This window comes from Hemitrygon akajei, chromosome 31, assembly GCF_048418815.1.
Source record: "Hemitrygon akajei chromosome 31, sHemAka1.3, whole genome shotgun sequence".
Taxonomy (NCBI): Eukaryota; Metazoa; Chordata; class Chondrichthyes; order Myliobatiformes; family Dasyatidae; genus Hemitrygon; species Hemitrygon akajei.
This window is the reverse complement of record NC_133154.1, coordinates 40,432,923-40,451,204: the sequence shown is the minus strand read 5'-3', so window position 1 is coordinate 40,451,204 and position 18,282 is coordinate 40,432,923. Positions and strand designations below refer to the sequence as shown.

Sequence of the window (18,282 nt, the reverse complement as noted above, 5' to 3'; positions counted from 1 at the left end):
CCCTCATCAGCAGACCAAATTTGCTTCGATTCTCCTGGATACAACTTCACAACCAGATTTCTGGTGGCTTCAGGGGAGCTGCTCGTTCTGCTAAGTATATGGAGTCCGTAAGATAGCCTGGCTTTTACCCCGTATCTCGGGTATTTAACCCTCTCCCACTCCATAGCTCATGTTGTATTTCCCAAATCCAGTGCAGAAACATTCTATCTTTATGGAGGTTGTGTGTCCATTATTTTAACTGTATCCCAACACTAACAATTACTATTGGCTTTATTCTAGTCAAAGTATCCCAATGCAGAATTGCACAAATATTATCAGATAACATAAAAGCAAGGCTGTAATGCTGAGGCTTCATACAGCATTAGTCAGACCTCACTTGGACTATTACGAGCAGTCTTGGGATCTGTATTCAAAGAAAGGATACACAGGCATTGGAGAGTATCCATAGGTTCATGAGAATTGTCCCAGAAATGAAAGGGTTAAGAATGAAGGGGTATTTCATTGAAACCTATTGATTATTGAGTGGATGTAGAGATGATGCTTCTTATAGTGGGGGAGTCTAGGACCAGAAGATAACCTTAGAATGAAAGCATGTCCCTTCAGAACAGAGATGAGGAGGAATTTCTTTAGCCAAAGGGTGGTGAATCAGTGGAATTCATTGGTATAGGTGGCTGTAGAGGCCAAGTCGTTGGGTATATTTAAAACAGATTTTGATAGGTTCTTGATGAGTACAAAGGTTATGGGGAGAAGACAGGGGAATTTATTTACTTATTATTTATTGAGATACAATGCAGAATAGGCCCTTCTGGCCCTTGAAGCCACACTGTCCAGTGATCCTGACTTAAACCTAGCCTAATCATGCGACAATGTACAATGACCAACTAATCTACCAACCAATACATTTTTGGAATGTGGGAGGAAACCGGAGCACCTAGAGAAAACCCAAGCGGTCATAGGGAGCACATATAAACCCCTTACTGACAATGGTGGGAACTGAACCTGGGTCGCTGGTACTGTAAAGCATTGTGCTAACCACTATGCTACTGTGCTGAATGGGGTTGAGAGGTATTGTAAATTAGCCATGATAGAATGGTGGAGCAGACTCGATGGCCTGAATGGCCTAATTCTGCCACTATGTCTTATGGTCTAACGTTTGGCACTGAGTCACCTCAAGAGAGAACAACAAAATCATGGTGAAATTGATGAAATAGTGGGCTTGAGGGAAGAGAAGGGCTGGAGAGGAAGAAGTTTCTAGGGGAATACAGAGCTTGACCGTTACCAGGGCCACCATAAAATAAATCTGACACTGCACAAAAGGCCAAAACTGGGGGAGATCAGAGAACAATACAGATCTGGCTAATAGCAATAGAATCTTGTTGGGTACGGAGGTAACAAAATGCCATTTTGACTCCATAAATTTGCATGCTACAAGTTCATCATTCCTCAGCATGGTTTCTAGTTAGTCTTGCCCCAGAGCATCTCCCATATTGAGCTACTGCTCTTGGTCCAAGAAATAGTCCTGTTATTGTCCTTCTCTGGAGGAGAGATCTTCTCCATTTGACCTTCTCATTTTTCATTTTTCAATCTTTTTTTATTGATTTTCAAATAAAGAATATACAAATCAAAAGAGGAGTTTAACAAGTAGATAATATAAAAGACATATAAACAGCAATAGTAAAAACAGAGAATATATAATTTCAAAATCAAATAGATAAAATATTATGCTGTTATACATACAATGGTAAAAAAAAACTACAACTCCTCATAGCAATCATAAAAAAAGATTTGAAATTTTATTGATAAAGAAAAAACCCCCCCACTAACTAAACTGAAACAAAAAAAAGAGAAAGAAAAAAAAGGAAAGAAAAAGAAAGATTGGGCAGTCCAATTGAGGATAAAATTAATCTTCTCTTCCTCACTTTGGCTGGAATTAGAAATGATCTCAAAAGATAATTATGAAATAGAGGCAGGATATCTTGCCATTTGAATCTCTTCTGACATTCATTTAGATCATCTACCTTGTCCACATGCCCACCTGCCCATTGTGATTACAAAGACCAGCCATCCACAGGCTTCCATAGCTCCATAAATCTTGGGGTAAAGAGATCACTTCTCATCTCATTCTTAACAGGTCTGACTCCATTTCCTGAGACCAGGTCTTCTGATTAGACAGCATTCACTCGCAGAACATTACATTTTTAATTGATTTTATTTAGAGATACAGCATGGTAACAGGCCCTTCTGTGCTGCCCAATTACATCCATGGACCAATTAACCTACTAAACTGTAAGGGAGGAAACCCATATGGCCATGGGGAGAATGTACGAACACTTAATACACAATGGCAGGAACTGAACCCAGGTCACTGGTGCTATTATAGGGTTATGTTAACTGCTACACTACCATGTAATCCCTTTGCTGAGATCGTCTGTAAATCTTTTAAACCCCATCTGGTTAGCCCTTTAGTTTAATCTCCTCATTGGAAATCCCCCATTGAAGGAATTAATCTCAATTCTATGAAGTTCAAGGATAGGGCACACATATTCAGAGCTAGTAGACCTGGTGTACCATGTCTCCTGTGACCCAGGTTCAGTACTGGCCTTATGTGGTGCCTGTGTGGATCTTGCACATTGTCCCTCCCACATCCCAAAGACGTGTGAGTTCATTGGTAGATTGTCCATTGTAAATCAGAAACAGGTTTAATACCATTGGCATATGTTGTAAAATTTGTTGTTTTGTGGCAGCAGTACATTGTAATAATAAACTATAAATAACAAGATAAATAAATAAATAAATAAATAAATAAATATAAATATATATACACACACACACACACACACACACACACACATATATAATTAAATTAAGTAGGTAGTGTAAAAAGAGTAAAAAAACAGAACAAATATTGCGGATAGCAATGGTGGGGAGGCTGGTGCCCATGATGGAGCTGCTGAGTTTACAACTTTCTGCAGCTTTTTCCAATCCTGTGGAGTGGCCCCTCCATATCAGACAGCGATGCAACCAGTTAGAATGGTTTCCATGGTACAATTCTAGGAATTTGTGAGTGTCTTTGGTGACACACCAAGTCTCCTCAAACTTCTAATGAAATATTGCCGTTTTAATGCTTTCCCTTTGATTGCCTCAGTCTGTTGGACCCAGGATAGATAAATTAAGCCCAGTGTGTAGGGGAGAATTGGAATCCTGAGGGGACGGGGTTGATGAGAATGTGGGGAGAATAAAATGGATCTGTGTAAATGGGTCAGTGTATTGGACCACTGAGTCTTTGCACATACTGTGTGAATCTGTGACTGTACCAAGCCTGCATGAAGTCGGGTAAGCTGGCCTGCACCAAAGCAAACACTGAAAGAATCAGAATCAGGCTTATTATCACTGTTTTGCTGTACAAAGCAATACATAAAATGTTACTGTAAGTCAAGAGAAGAACTATAAAAAATTAAATAAGTAGTGCAAAGAGAGAGAAAAATGTGGCGGAGGGGAAGAAACTGTTTCTAAAGCATTGAGTTTGAGTCTTCAAGTCCCTGTACCTCCTCTCTGATGGTAGTAATGAGAAGAGAAATGTCTTTGGTAGCCATCAGCTGAAGGCACTCAACAGGTCAAGAAGCATCTAAGGAGAGAAATGGACAGTTGACAGGTTGAGACCCTTCATCTGGACTGAAAGATAGAAAGGAGATAGCCAGTATAAAGAGATGGAAGGACAGGTGATGGGTGCATCCAGCTGAAGAGGGGTGATAGGCGGAGGGAGGAGAGGAACAGGCAACAGAGGTTGGGAGGTGATATGTGGAGGCAACGAAGATCTGCAGATGGTGGAATCAATAGAGAGGAAGGTGGAACATGGAACCAAATAAGGGAATGTGGGGAGAGGATACGGGGCAGTGTGTGGGTGATGGGTGTAGGATGAACTGGGCAGTTCATGAGGACAGAGAGACACCAGCTTACTGGAAAATGTTCATGACATTGAGTTGTAGGCCACCCATCCAGGATATGAGATACAAACAGAAAATGCTGGAGGAACTCAGCAGGTCAGGCCGCATCTCCAGAGTGGAATAAACAGTCAACACTTAGAGCCAAGACACTTAATCAGAACACCTCTGGTTTACTTTAAGTCTCATCCTGGGAAGGAGAATTAAGATAGGAAAACATTTGGGGGGGGGGGGGGGATTCGTGGCCTCATCCAAATCCTGTACAAGGTTTCCCTACTTACGTACTTACATTCCTTTGCGGTTAAAGTCAACAACTATTTGTTTTCCAAATTACATGTTATTCAAAACTCCGCACTCTGCACAAGTTGGTGTTCTTTTTTCAAATTAGACCATGAGACTTAGGAGCAGAAGTAGACCGCATCCAACTCATTCCATTCTGCTCTGCATTCCTTCATGGCTGATATATTTTTCTGTCTTAATCCCATTCTTCTGCCTTCTCTCTGTAATCTTTGATGCCCTTCCCTGACTAATCAAGAACCTATCAACCTTCACTTTAAATATACCCAATGACTTGACACCTCCACAGCTGTCTGTGGCAATTTACCTCCCTCTGGCTAATGAAACTTCTCCCCATCTCTGATCTAATGGAATGTCCTTCTATTCTGAGACTGTGTCCTCTGGTTCTAGACTCTACTGCTACAGGAAGTAGCACTCCACATCCACATCCACTCCACTCTTTCCAGACCTTTCAATATTCAATAGATTTCAATGAGATTCTCTTCATTTTTCTAAACTCCAGCGAGTACTGGCCCAGAGGCACCAAACACTCCTTATACATTAACCCTTTCATTCTCGTGAACCTCCTCCTCTACCTGCTGCAACAATTCCCTTAAGTATATAGACTGCAGAATTGGGAATACTATGATCCATGGTTTGGTCTTGATCGATGGTCCATGTGGTGGTACTATCTTGTCCCAATGAGCCCGTGACTGATTATAAAAGTAGAACAAGGAGCAATTATGAAGTGAGAGAGGGTTAATAGTGTATGTCATTCTGTATTGAATTTCATCTGATATGGTGCATGGCTGTTCTATGCTTGGCCAGAATCTCTCCCTCTTCTCTGACTGCAATTCTGCTTACAGAGAAAGACAGAGTACTGTGCAGAGTTGAAGTGTGAAACATGTTTGTATGTTTTTAGCTAATTATGAGTCATGCTGGAAGAATTCTTGTGGTGTGTGATGCATGCTGTATCTCTTCACTATTTCACTGTGTTACCTCCACCTTCCTAGAATGCATTACTCATAGGCAAGCAAAAGCAAAGTCTCACACAAGCCTAGACATTGGATTTCGCCAATCTTCATTGTGCTAAATGGACAGATTTACATAAAGGTCTAAGGAATAGGAGCAGGAGTCGGCCATCTGGCTCTTTAGGCCTGCTCCCCATTCAATAAGATCATGGCCATGGACTAAGCTCCATCTACCTGCCCTTCTTCCATAACCCTTCATTCCCTGCTATGCCATAATCTGTCTAACTGTGTCTTAAATATATTCAAAGAGCTAGCCTCTACTCCTTCCCTGAGCAGAGAATTCAGTTTCATTCATTACTCACTGGGAAACACAGTTTCTCTTCGTCTCCATCCTAAATCTACTCCTCTGAATCATGTCACTACATGTAAAGAGAAAGATGAACATTGGCTTGTCACACATACATGAAAATGTGAAATGTGTCTTTTGTGTCAATGGCCACCACAGTCCGAGGACATGCTGGGTGTAGTCCCCAAGTGTTACCATGCTTCCGGCACCAACGTAGCATGCTCACAACATACTAACCCTAAATCTAAATGTACACCTTTTGTAATGTGTGAGGAAACTGGAGCACTCAGAGGAAACCCACATTGTCATGGGGAGAATGTACAAACTCCTTACAGAGAGTGCTAGGTAACTTTCCTGCCTTTACCTTCTGTATACCTTGTTACCATAAGATCCCTTTTCAATCTTCTGAATTCCAATGTGTGCTCAGCCCACTGCTGTTCATGCTGCTGATTCACAACTGCTCTGCCAGATGCATCTTAAACTGCTTCAAGTTCACTGATGGTGAACAGTGGTTGGCCTCAACAGCAACAGTGATCAGTCGGCATAAAGAGAGGAGGTAAAGAGACTTATCAAATGGTGCAAGAACAACAACTTGAGTGTCAACATGGACAAGATAAAAGAGTTGATTGTGGAATTAAGGAGGACACAGGTCAACCACTCTCCATTGCTCATCAATGGCTCTTATGTGCAGAGTGAAGAGCACAAAGTTCCTTGGTGTGCATATAACAGATAACCTGACCTGGATCCACAACACCTCTTCACTAGTTAAGAAGGTGCAGCAGGAGATTGAGGTGTGAAAGGCTCCCCACCCCCATTCTAACAATTTTCTACAAGGAGCACCATTGAGAGTGTCCTGTCTAGCTGCATCATTGTGTGGTATGGAAGCAGCAAGGCAATAGACCACAAGTCCCTACAGACAACAGTGAAAATCACTGAGAGGGTCACTGGGGTCTCCGTCCCCGCTATTTGTGACATTTTCCTGAAGCATCACAGACGAAGGATCCAAAACATTGTTGAGGATCCCCACCACCCACCCCACAATCTCTCTGACCCACTACCATCAGGAAGGAGATACAGAAACATCAGGACTAGGACTGTCAGACTGGGTAACAGTTTATTTCCCAGACTGAGCGACTAATAAATACCCTGCCACCATCAAGGTCCTGTCACTAGGACAGTGAGCTGTTTACTGTTTACTTATGCTGCACTTTACTACGTGCATTTTGAATTATATTTTATTAGCTTATTTATAGTATAATATTTTGGTTTGCATGCTATGTGGGTGGTACATGTTTTGTGGGTGCACCATGGTCTGGAGGAATGTTGTTTTGTTTGTATACATGTACAGTCAGATGACAATAAACTTGAACTCTAGTGTCAGGAGACTCAGCTCTCCTCATGGGATAACCTCCTCATCTCTGCAGTTTGAATTATATTCAGTGATTTGGGTCACACATTGGAGACCATTGTAAAATGTTATATCACCTCTAGTACTGTCTGTGTGGAGTTTACATGTTCACTCTGTGACCATGTGTTTGCTCCCACATCCCCAAGACGTGGTGGTTGGTAGGTTAACTGGTCATGATACATTGCCATTGTGTTCTTGAGTTGTAGAGAACTGATGGGAATAAGAAGAGAGATTTGGATAAGATTAGTGTGATGGGTTGAGTAGGATAATAAATCAGCTATGGGCCGGATGGCCTAGTTCTGTTCCTATGTCTTATGGTCTTATGATAGTGCAGACTTGATGGGCTGAGGGACCCGATCTCTTTATAACGCTGTAACCAACCAGCAGGTAGAGTAACACTTTTACAGTGCCAGTGATCACCACTGTGTCTGGAAGGAGTTTGTACCTTCTTCCCGTGACTGTCTTGGTTTTGTCCAATTTCCTCCTACATTCCAAAAACATATGGTTAGAGTTGTGAGTGGTGGGCATGTTATGTTGGCAGTGGAAGTGTGGCGACACTTGCCAGCCACCCAGCACAATCCTCACTGATCTGATTTGACACCAATGATGTATTTCACTGTATGTTTCAATGCATATGAGACAAATAAAGCCGCATCCTTATGGATCTGTGTGATTCTGGAGTTATGTTTGAGATGGGAATGTGGGGGTCAGAGGGTTTGATGGAAAGGGACGGGGAAATTAGGGGTCAGGGAGGCAGGAACTGAAAGGAAGAAGGAGGTGAGGGGATGTTGAAGTGCAGGAAGGGGGATACAGCCTTGGAGCTGGCAGTAGAGTTGATGAGAAGTGGGAATGGATTAAATATTTTGTCCTTGGGGGACTTGCTTTGGAGAAGTCACAGTGCAGTTTTTGTTGATCAAAGCCATTGATCATAGTGTGACTGCGATGAACTTGAGTAAAATCTAAACTGGCAACTCCATGAGCATAAAAACTCGATGACCCACAGGATACCTTTTAACTAAGAGATGATGGAAATCTTGAGCACACACGAAATGCTGGACGAACTTGGCAAATCAGGCAGCATCTTCAAAGAGAGGAATAAACTGCGGATATGTCAGGCTTAATTTTAAGGTGATTGGAGCAACGTATAGGAGGGGGATGCCAGAGGTAAGTTTTTCTTCACGAAGATTGGTGGGTGTGTGGATTGCCCTGCCAGGGTAGGTGGTAGAGGCAGATATATTAGGGGCATTTAAGAAACTCTTAGATTAACGCATAGATGATAGAAAAATGGAGGGCTATGTAGGAGGGAAAAGTTAGATTGATCTTCGAATAGGTTAAAAGTTCAGCAAAACTCATTGGCCGAAGGGCCTGTACTGTAATGTAATGTTCTGTGTTCTCAGCCTGAAACATGGGCTGTTTGATGAAGGGGCTCAGTCTGAAATGGTGACATTTTATTCTTCTGCATTGATGCTGCCGACTTGCTGACTTCCTTATGTACTTTTTAATTGAGTGATTTGATGATAAAAATAGACTTAGGTTTTTTATACCTCTACACCAATTTCATTCAATAATCTCCCAAAAAGAAGCATTAACACCAGGTGGCGCTATTGCACTGTGGATTAACACAGGTCACCTTGTTCTCCACATGACGCAAGACAAAGGTGTAGAATTAGGTTATTCAGCTCATTAAGTCTGCTCTGCAGCTAGTTCCCTAGCAGCTAGTTCCTATTGTTCGTTCATTTGTAGGAAATGAGGAACAAAGGTATGTTCTTTCTCTAATTATGCTTCAGGACTTGAGGGAACTCGATTCCCTGACTAATAATGGCCAACTCACCATAAGGCTTCTTAACTACCATGACGACATACACAGCAACTTTGAGGGAATCTATGGATGGGGACTCTAAGATCTCTCTGCTAAAAATTCTGCAATTAAACTTGTACTCTGACTTCAATTTTTTTCATATTGAACTCCACCTGCCACTTCTCTGCCCAGTTCTGCATTCTGACAACGTCAGTTTGGAAATACGACAGCCTTCTACACTATCAACCAACCAGTATTACTTTAAACTGGTAATAATTACCTTCAGTAGTATAAACTGCAACAGTTAATTGCACCTAAATTAGATAACACCATGGACTTCAGATTTACATCTCAGGATTATGAGTTCAGTCTTGGAGATTACTCGTCCAGTTGCAGTACTAGTCTGGACCAAGTGGACACTTTCAATTTTGAGGAGAGACTGGTTAGGCTGGAGCTATTTTCTTTGAAGCATAGGATGCTGAAGGTGACCTTATAGAGGTTTATAAAATGATGAGGGATATAGATGGTCACCTTTTTTTCTCAGGGCAGGGGAATGTGAAACAGGAGGGTTTGGGCTTAAGTTGTGAGGGGCAAGTTCTAAAGGAGACCTGAGGGCCAGCTTTTTCACACGGAGGGTTGTGGGTTATGGAATGAGCTGCCAGAGGAGGTGGTACAGGTGGCCACAATTACAACTTTTAAAAGACTTCTGGGATGGGAACAATTCAGAGAGATGGGCCTGTATCTTCAGTATGTACATATCCAAGTGCCTTTTAAGTATTGTAATTCACCCGCCTTTGTCACTTCCCGTGTCAGCTTATTCCATTACCCACCACACTTTGTCCCCCAGATTCCCGTTAAATCTTTCCCCTCTCACCTTAGCCTATGCCCTCCCCTCTATCTCTGCATTCCCCAACCCCCGGAAAACCACTGTGTACATTTTCCCTATCTATGCCCCTCACAATTTTATACGCCTCTATAAAACTGCCCCTGAACCTCCTAAATAAAGCCTGTCCAGCATCTCTCTATAATTCAGTCTCTCAAGTCCAGGAACATACTCATAAATCTTATCTGCCATCTTCCCAGCTTAATGGCAATCTGAATGTTATCTTTCGGATTGCAGGGTGATCTGATTGTCAGGGCATCTGCCCATGTTTCACAGCCTTCAGAGAGGGAATGGATCAGTGTGAGCTCCTTGGGGTTCTCTGCCTTAGGAAGTGGAAGGGGTCAAAACTGAAAGCACTGGAGTTTTGGATAATGGGGATGATGCAGAAAGATGATTGTTAGGAATGATAACCTTGGTGAATATTGGGACAGGTATGAGAATGGAATGACCTCCAGCTCCTGTTTTTCATGTCCTTATGATCGGAATGGTTTATTGGACCATTTCAGGGACTAAAGAAAGAAAGAGATGAGGCTTATTTGTCACATGTACATTGAAACTGACTCAGCTGGAGATCACCAACGTGACAGAATTGCTTCAACTCTGGACCGCACCTGGACCTGATCATCGAGGCCTGGTCCGAGGTCCACCACGTTCCTGGAGACCCGCACGGCCTGCTACCGTGTCGGAGCGCCTTGAGATGCGGCCCATTCCGACCAGCACCTCTCTGAAGCAGACGACCACACAGAAGTGATGTCGCAGACTTCAGGGTACCCCAGATGCTTCCCCAGAGTGAGCACTGTAGATCCCTGTTGGTGGCCATCCACAGCTGCCGGAAGTGAGGCTCCGCTCCGAAAAACCTTCCTCTAATATCCCCCTTGAACTTCCCTCCCCTTACCTTAAAGCCATGTCCTCTTGTACTGAGCAGTGGTGCCCTGGGGAAGAGGCGCTGGCTGTCCACTCTGTCTATTCCTCTTAATATTTTGTACACCTCTATCATGTAGATGTAGGTCCTTTACAGTCAGAAACAGGTGAATTGATCATAGGGAACAAAGACATGGCAGACCAATTGAATAACTACTTTGGTTCTGGCTTTACTAAGGAGGACATAAATAATCTTCCGGAAATAGTAAGGGACCGAGGGTCTAGTGAGATGGAGGAACTGAGGGAAATACATGTTAGTAGGGAAGTGGTGTTAGGTAAATTGAAGCGATTAAAGGCAGATAAATCCCTAGGGCCAGATGGTCTGCATCCCAGAGTGCTTAAGGAAGTAGCCCAAGAAATAGTGGATGCATTAGTGATAATTTTTCAAAACTCCTTAGATTCTGGATTAGTTCCTGAGGATTGGAGGGTGACTAATATAACCCCACTTTTTAAAAAAGGAGGGAGAGAGAAACCGGGGAATTATAGACCGGTTAGTCTGACATCGGTGGTGGGGAAAATGCTAGAGTCGGTTATCAAAGATATGGTAACAGCATATTTGGAAAGAGGTGAAATCATCGGACAAAGTCAGCATGGACTTGTGAAAGGAAAATCATGTCTGATGAATCTTATAGAATTTTTTGAAGATGTAACTAGTAGAGTGGATGGGGAGAACCAGTGGATGTGGTATATTTGGATTTTCAAAAGGCTTTTGACAAGATCCCACACAGGAGATTAGTGTGCAAACTTAAAGCACATGGTATTGGAGGTATGGTATTGATGTGGATAGAGAATTGGTTGGCAGACAGGAAGCAAAGAGTGGGAGTAAACGGGACCTTTTCAGAATGGGAGGCAGTGACTAGTGGGGTACCGCAAGGCTCAGTGCTGGGACCCCAGTTGTTTACAATATATATTAATGATTTAGACAAGGGAATTAAATGCAGCATCTCCAAGTTTGCAGATGACAAGAAGCTGGGCGGCGGTGTTAGCTGTGAGGAGGATGCTAAGAGGATGCAGGGTGACTTGGATAGGTTAGGTGAGTGGGCAAATTCATGGCAGATGCAATTTAATGTGGATAAATGTGAGGTTATCCACTTTGGTTGCAAGAACAGGAAAACAGATTATTATCTGAACGGTGGCCAATTAGGAAAAGGAGAGATGCAACGAGACCTGGGTGTCATTGTACACCAGTCATTGAAGGTGGGCATGCAGGTACAGCAGGCGGTGAAAAAGGCAAATGGTATGTTGGCATTCATAGCAAAAGGATTTGAGTACAGGAGCAGGGAGGTTCTGCTGCAGTTGTACAATGCCTTGGTGAGACCGCACCTAGAATATTGTGTGCAGTTTTGGTCCCCTAATCTGAGGAAAGACATTCTTGCCATAGAGGGAGTACAGAGAAGGTTCAGCAGGTTGATTCCTGGATGGCAGGACTTCCATATGAAGAAAGACTGGATCGACTAGGCTTATACTCACTGGAATTTAGAAGATTGAGGGGGGATCTTATTGAAACATATAAAATTCTAAAGGGATTGGACAGGCTAGATGCAGGAAGATTGTTTCTGATGTTGGGGAAGTCCAGAACGAGGGGTCACAGTTTAAGGATAAAGGGGAAGCCTTTTATAACCATATAACCATATAACAATCACAGCACAGAAACAGGCCATTCCGGCCCTCCTAGTCCGTGCCGAACTCTTAATCTCACCTAGTCCCACCTACCTGCACTCAGCCCATAACCCTCCACTCCTTTCCTGTCCATATACCTATCCAATTTTACCTTAAATGACACAACTGAACTGGCCTCTACTACTTCTACAGGAAGCTCATTCCACACAGCTATCACTCTCTGAGTAAAGAAATACCACCTCGTGTTTCCCTTAAACTTTTGCCCCCTAACTCTCAAATCATGACCTCTCGTTTGAATCTCCCCTACTCTCAATGGAAACAGCCTATTCACGTCAACTCTATCTATCCCTCTCAAAATTTTAAATACCTCGATTAAATCCCCCCTCAACCTTCTACGCTCCAATGAATAGAGACCTAACTTGTTCAACCCTCTGTAACCGAGATGAGGAAAAACTTCTTCACACAGAGAGTGGTGAATCTGTGGAATTCTCTGCCACAGGAAACAGTTGAGGCCGGTTCATTGGCTATATTTAAGAGGAAGTTAGACATGGCCCTTGTGGCTAAAGGGATCAGGGGGTATGGAGAGAAAGCAGATACAGGGTTCTGAGTTGGATGATCAGCCATGATCATACTGAATGGTGGTGCAGGCTCGAAGGGCCAAATGGCCTACTCCTGCACCTATTTTCTATGTTTCTATGTCTCCTCTCATCCTCCTTCTCTCCAAAGAGTAAAGCCCTAGCTCCTTTAATCTCTGATCATAATCCATACTCTCTAAACCAGGCAGCATCCTGGTAAATCTTTGAATTAATTTATTATTGTCACATATACTAAGATATGGGTTACTCACTTCCTTCACCTTCCTCTGTTGTCCCTCGTCCTTCCCTTTCTCTCATGGTGCACTCCTCTCAGTTATCAGATTCCTTTCTCAGCCACCTCTTCTACTTATCAAGTTCCAGCTTCTCACTTTATAACCTTTATCCCACCCACTTCCCCTCTCACTCACCTTCCTCCTCACCTGGCTTCACTGTCACCTGCCAGCTTATCCTCCTTCTCTTCCCCCCACCTTCCTATTCTGGTGTCTTCTCCCCTGCTTTCCAGTCCTGTTGAAGGGTCTTGGCCCAAAGCACTTACTGTTTGTTCCCCACAGTAGATGCTGTCTGACCTGCTGAGTTCCTCTAGCATTTTGTGTGTGTTGCAAAATATCCATACAGATGATTTCGAAACACAAGTACATCACGATAGTTAACATGAATAACAGTTACAAAGAACGTTACAGCTGCAGGTAACATTCATTAGAGATAGACAATAGGTGCAAGGGTCATGGTGAGATCAAGAGTTCATCTTTAACCAGCAAGAAGTCTATTCAGGAGTCTGATAACAGCCAGATAGAAGCTGTCCTTGAACCTAATGGTGTGTATATTCAAGCTTTTGTATCTTCTTCCAGCTGGGGGTAGGGGAGGGTGGTGAAAGGGAGAATGTGCGGGGGTGGGTGGGGGTGGGGGTGGGGTTGCAGGAGGGATCTTTGATTATGTTAGCTCGTAGGTGGTTGTGAAATTCCAGATCTCACTGGAGTGGGATGGGGTGAATCTTTCCTTTCCCAAGTACAGTGCAATTACAGCACTCACAAGACATTTGGGATGGGAAAGGTTTGGATCTAGAGGTCGTAGGTTCAAGGTGAAAAGGGAAAGATGGAATTGCAACTTGAGGGGAAACGTCTTCACCCAGATGGGATGAGCTGTTAGAGGAAGTGGTAGAGGCAGGTACAATAACAACACTTGAAAAGCACTTGGACAGGTACAGAAATAAGACAGATATAGGCCAAGCCCAGGGAGGGTGGTTATGAAAAGTGACAGCCCACAGTTAAAATCTCAGATCTTACTGCAAGTCCTTAGGCCAGAATATATTGTACAAAGTCTCTGTGTTTGATGTGACTGCATGAAACAGTTTTCTGGCCAATGGGAACAATTTTGTGTGTCTACCTGACAGTGTAACACCCCATTAGTGTTGGACTGAGAGGATCACATCTTTGGAGTCAAGCTCTCCAGTAGAAGTTTGAGGAATGAATATCTGGTTGGATGTTGTTTGGGGCCAGTAATGGGGAGTACTGATATTCCTGAGTGGGATGTGCTGAATCATTTGTCAAGGAAAAAATAATATATCCCTTCGCTCCGTCTGCAACAGGCAGTATTTTCCAGTGGCCTTCCAGGTTAATTCCAATACCGATTTTGTTCTCACATGTTGATTCATGGTCTCCTCCAGTACCATGACGAGACCTCACTCCAGCTAGAAGCTTCCAACATGATATCATGAACATCGATTTCTCTAACTTCCAGTAATTTCTCCCCCCTCCTTCTTCGCTCTTTTTCCATTCCCCATTCTTGCTGCTCTCTTACCTCTTCTCTTCTCCTCATCAGTCTATCATCTCATTCTGATGCCCCAGCTCCTTTCCTTTCTCCCATGGACCACTCTTCTCTCCTATCAGATTCTTTCTTCATCAGCCCTTTACCTTTTCTGCCTATCACTTCCCAGCTTCTCACTTCATCCTCCCTCCTCTACCCACTTACCTCCCCCCTCACCTGGTCTCACCTATCACCTATCAACTTGTACCCCTCCTCCCCGCACCTTCATACTCTGGTTTCTTCTCACTTCCTTTCCAGTCCTGATGAAGGATCTCAGCTGGAAACATCTATGCTGCCTGACCCGCTGAGTTCCTCCAGCATTTTATGTGTGTTGCATTCAATTTCTCTTTGTTTCTTTTAGATCTTTGGTGGTCCATATAACCAGCCCGAGATTTTTCCAAGGTAAGATTATTTTTATTCAAAGAAGATGTGCAAAAATGTTTGATGAAATCTGTTGAGTTGAGACATGAGAGCAGCAAACTTTTACCCAGGTTAAAGAAGGATTCATTCATTTTCTCATTCGTACGGGGATGGTTATGTCACAGGATGGAAATCTGAAATTAGGATTGGTTTATTATTGTCACATGTACTGAGAATCAGATAGAGATTCCCAAGATGACACAGTGTACGGCAGCCCTGTAGTGTACTCCAAAATGGCATTGTAACTTTCTGCTTCTCTCTCTACTTCCTTCTGCACTTCTCTTACTGAAAGTCACTTCAGGTATGATTGATTGACTCTTTTAAACATTGGAAAATCAGCATTCAATTATAACATGCCACCTTTCTACCTATAACTTTCTACCTTGTGACCCCCTGCTCACACAAACCACGGGTGGTTCATTCACCACGCCAGTATTACTGGGTAAGCACCACCAGAGGCGAGGAAGAAAAGCTGGCATCTTGGTTAGGCCAAAATCTCCTACCAATGGGAAATAAGACACTGTAACATCTTATGCTTTACCGAAACCTGGCCGTCAGAGGAAATACCAGACCAAGCCATCAAACACATTGGGTTCTCTGTGTTCTGACCTGTCTGGGAAAAGTAAAGATGAGCGAGTATGTTTCATAGTGAACAATGCTGGTACGACCCAGGTAGCGCGCACACCCTGAAATCCTTTTTCTCACTGGATCTGGAGTACCTTATGTTGCTATGTTGACTTTTCTGGCTGCCTAGAGAATTCGCGTCTGTTGTTATTACAGCCGTATACATCCCACCACAGGCCGAACAGAATGAACTTCGTGAAACCATCAATATTCATGAAACCACACCCCCAGCGGCTGCTTTCATCATCACCATAAGACCATAAGACAAAGGAGCAGAAGTCGGCCATTCGGCCCATCGAGTCTGCTCCACCATTTCATCACGAACTGATCCAATCTCCCCTTTAGTCCCATCCCCCAGCTTTCTCACCATAACCTTTGATGCCCTGCCTACTCAGATACCTATCAATCTCTGCCTTAGATACACCCAATGACCCGGCCTCCACTGCCACCCATGGCAACAAATTCCATAGATTCACCACCCTCTGGCTAAAAAATTTTTTTGCATCTCCGTTCTGAATGGGCGCCCTGCAATCCTCAAGTCACGTCCTCTCGTACTAGACTCCCCCACCATGGGAAACAGCTTTGCCACATCCACTCTGTCCATGCCTCTCAACATTCGAAATGATTCTATGAGGTCCCCCCTCATTTCTCTAAACTCCAAGGAGTACAGTCCAAGAGCGGTCTAACGTTCCTCATATGTTAACCCTCTCATTCCCGGATTCATTCTAGTGAATCTTCTCTGAGCCCTCTATAATGTCAGCACATCCTTTCTTAAATAAGAAGCCCAAAACTGCACACATTATTCCAAGTGAGGTCTTATCAGTGCCTTATAGAGCCTCACTGGCAACTTTAACCAAGCATCGTTGACTAGAAGTTACCTGAAGTTCTGCCAACACATTGAGGCGAGCACACGGGGAGGAAGCATTCTCGGCCACTACTACTCTCTCTTCCGCAATGTCTACAAAGCACTTCTCCACCCTCCTTTTGGAAAGTCTGACCATTCCTCGATCTTGCTCCTACCCGCCTACAGGCAGAAACAGGCAGGAAGTGGTCATAATGAAAACTATCCAGTGCTGCTCCAACCAATTAGACCCAATGTTACAAGACTGCTCTGATAGCATCACCTGGGAGGTATTGCAAGCTGAGAACATCTCCAAATACAGTACACGGACATGGAACCGCTCTGAAGACATTGCCCAAAAATTGGTCCAGATCTACCCAAACCAGAAGCTTGGGATAAATAGTCCAGTGTGTGATGCTGTCAGTGCAACGGATAAAGCCTTCACCTCTGGAGACCAGCAGAGCTCAGAAGATGCCACAATGATTTACATAGAGCCATCAAGGTGGGAAAATGGCAACACGGGGATAAAATCCAGTCGCAACTCTGCGACAATGACAATGGCAAGGACTGCACTCCATTGCGGACTTCAAGGGGAAATGCAGCGGTACAGCCAACATTGCCGCCTCGCTCCCAGGTGTGTCGATTCGAGGTTGATAGGACTGACAGCCCGAGCAGAGCCACTGATAAGACCTGCACCTTAGTCATCTCCAAGGCTGAGGTACGCAGAACATCCCAACATGTCAACATCGCGTCCACAACTTCTGTGCTGAACAGGTGGCTGGTGTGTTTACAGACATTCTTAATCTTTCCCTCTCCCAGTGTGCAGTGCCCTCCTGTTTTCCATCATTGCCCCTGTACCCAAGAAAACCAAACTAGCACATCTGAATGTTTGGCACCCTGCCACACTCATCTCAATTATAAGCAAATGCTTTGATAAGCTGGTTAAATATTACATCTGCAGCATGCTACCACCCACACTGGACCCTCTACAATTTGCCTGCTGATGGAACCAGTCTACTGAAGAAGCCATAGCCACAGTACTACACACCATCCTCACTCACCTGGAGAAGAGGGATGCATATATTAGAATGCTGTTCTGGGACTACAGCTCAGCATTCAATACCATAATTCCCTCCAGACTTGAGAAGAAGCTCAGAGACTTTGGCCTGCATCCCACCTTGTGCAGCTGGATCCTAGACTTCCTATTGGATCATTGACATGGGGAAGGGTGGACGGACTCCCTCACCTCCGCCCCTCTGACCCTCAACATAGGTGCACCTGTGTTCTGAGTCTCCTTCTCTACTCCCTTTACACCCATGACTGTACTGCCACACAGCTTCAATCTGCTGATCAAATTCGTAGATGGCACAACTTTGATCGGCCTTATTTCTAATGAGGCAGCCTACAGAAGAGAGGTTGACACCCTGACACAGTGGTGCCAGGTTAACAACCTCTCCATCAATGTCCAAAAACAAAAGAGTTGATTGTGGATTACAGGAGGAATGGAGACAGGCTGGGCTCGATCAACATTAATGGGACTGCAGTTGAGGGGGTGAGTAGTTTCAAGTTCCTTGGTTTACACATCATTGATGATCTCATCTGGACTGTACACACCAGCTCTGTGGCAAAAAAAGCACAGCGGTGTCTCTTCCACCTCAGACGGCTGAAGAAGTTCGGCATGGGCCCCGAAATCCTCAAGACCTTCTACAGGGGCACCATTGAGAGCATCCTGACTGGCTGTATCACTGCCTGGTACGGGAACTGCACCAACCTTGATCACTGGGCACTGCAGAGAGTGGTGCTGACAGCCCAGCACATCTGAGATGTGAACTTC

General features: G+C 43.9%; 1 protein-coding gene across 7 annotated transcripts in view; it reads left to right on the top strand.

The window, feature by feature from the left end:
• Nucleotides 1-18,282, top strand: part of LOC140719268 (BAR/IMD domain-containing adapter protein 2-like 2) — a 161,062-nt gene that overhangs the window by 129,751 nt on the left and 13,029 nt on the right. For all 7 annotated transcript variants that reach the window (XR_012096878.1, XR_012096879.1, XM_073033773.1 and 4 more), the window contains one exon: nucleotides 14,925-14,965. Coding sequence is in view for 5 of the 7 variants with exons in the window: in XM_073033773.1 (XP_072889874.1) it covers nucleotides 14,925-14,965 (41 nt within the window). In the remaining 2 variants the exon portion in view is untranslated. The remainder of the gene's footprint in view (nucleotides 1-14,924; nucleotides 14,966-18,282) is intronic.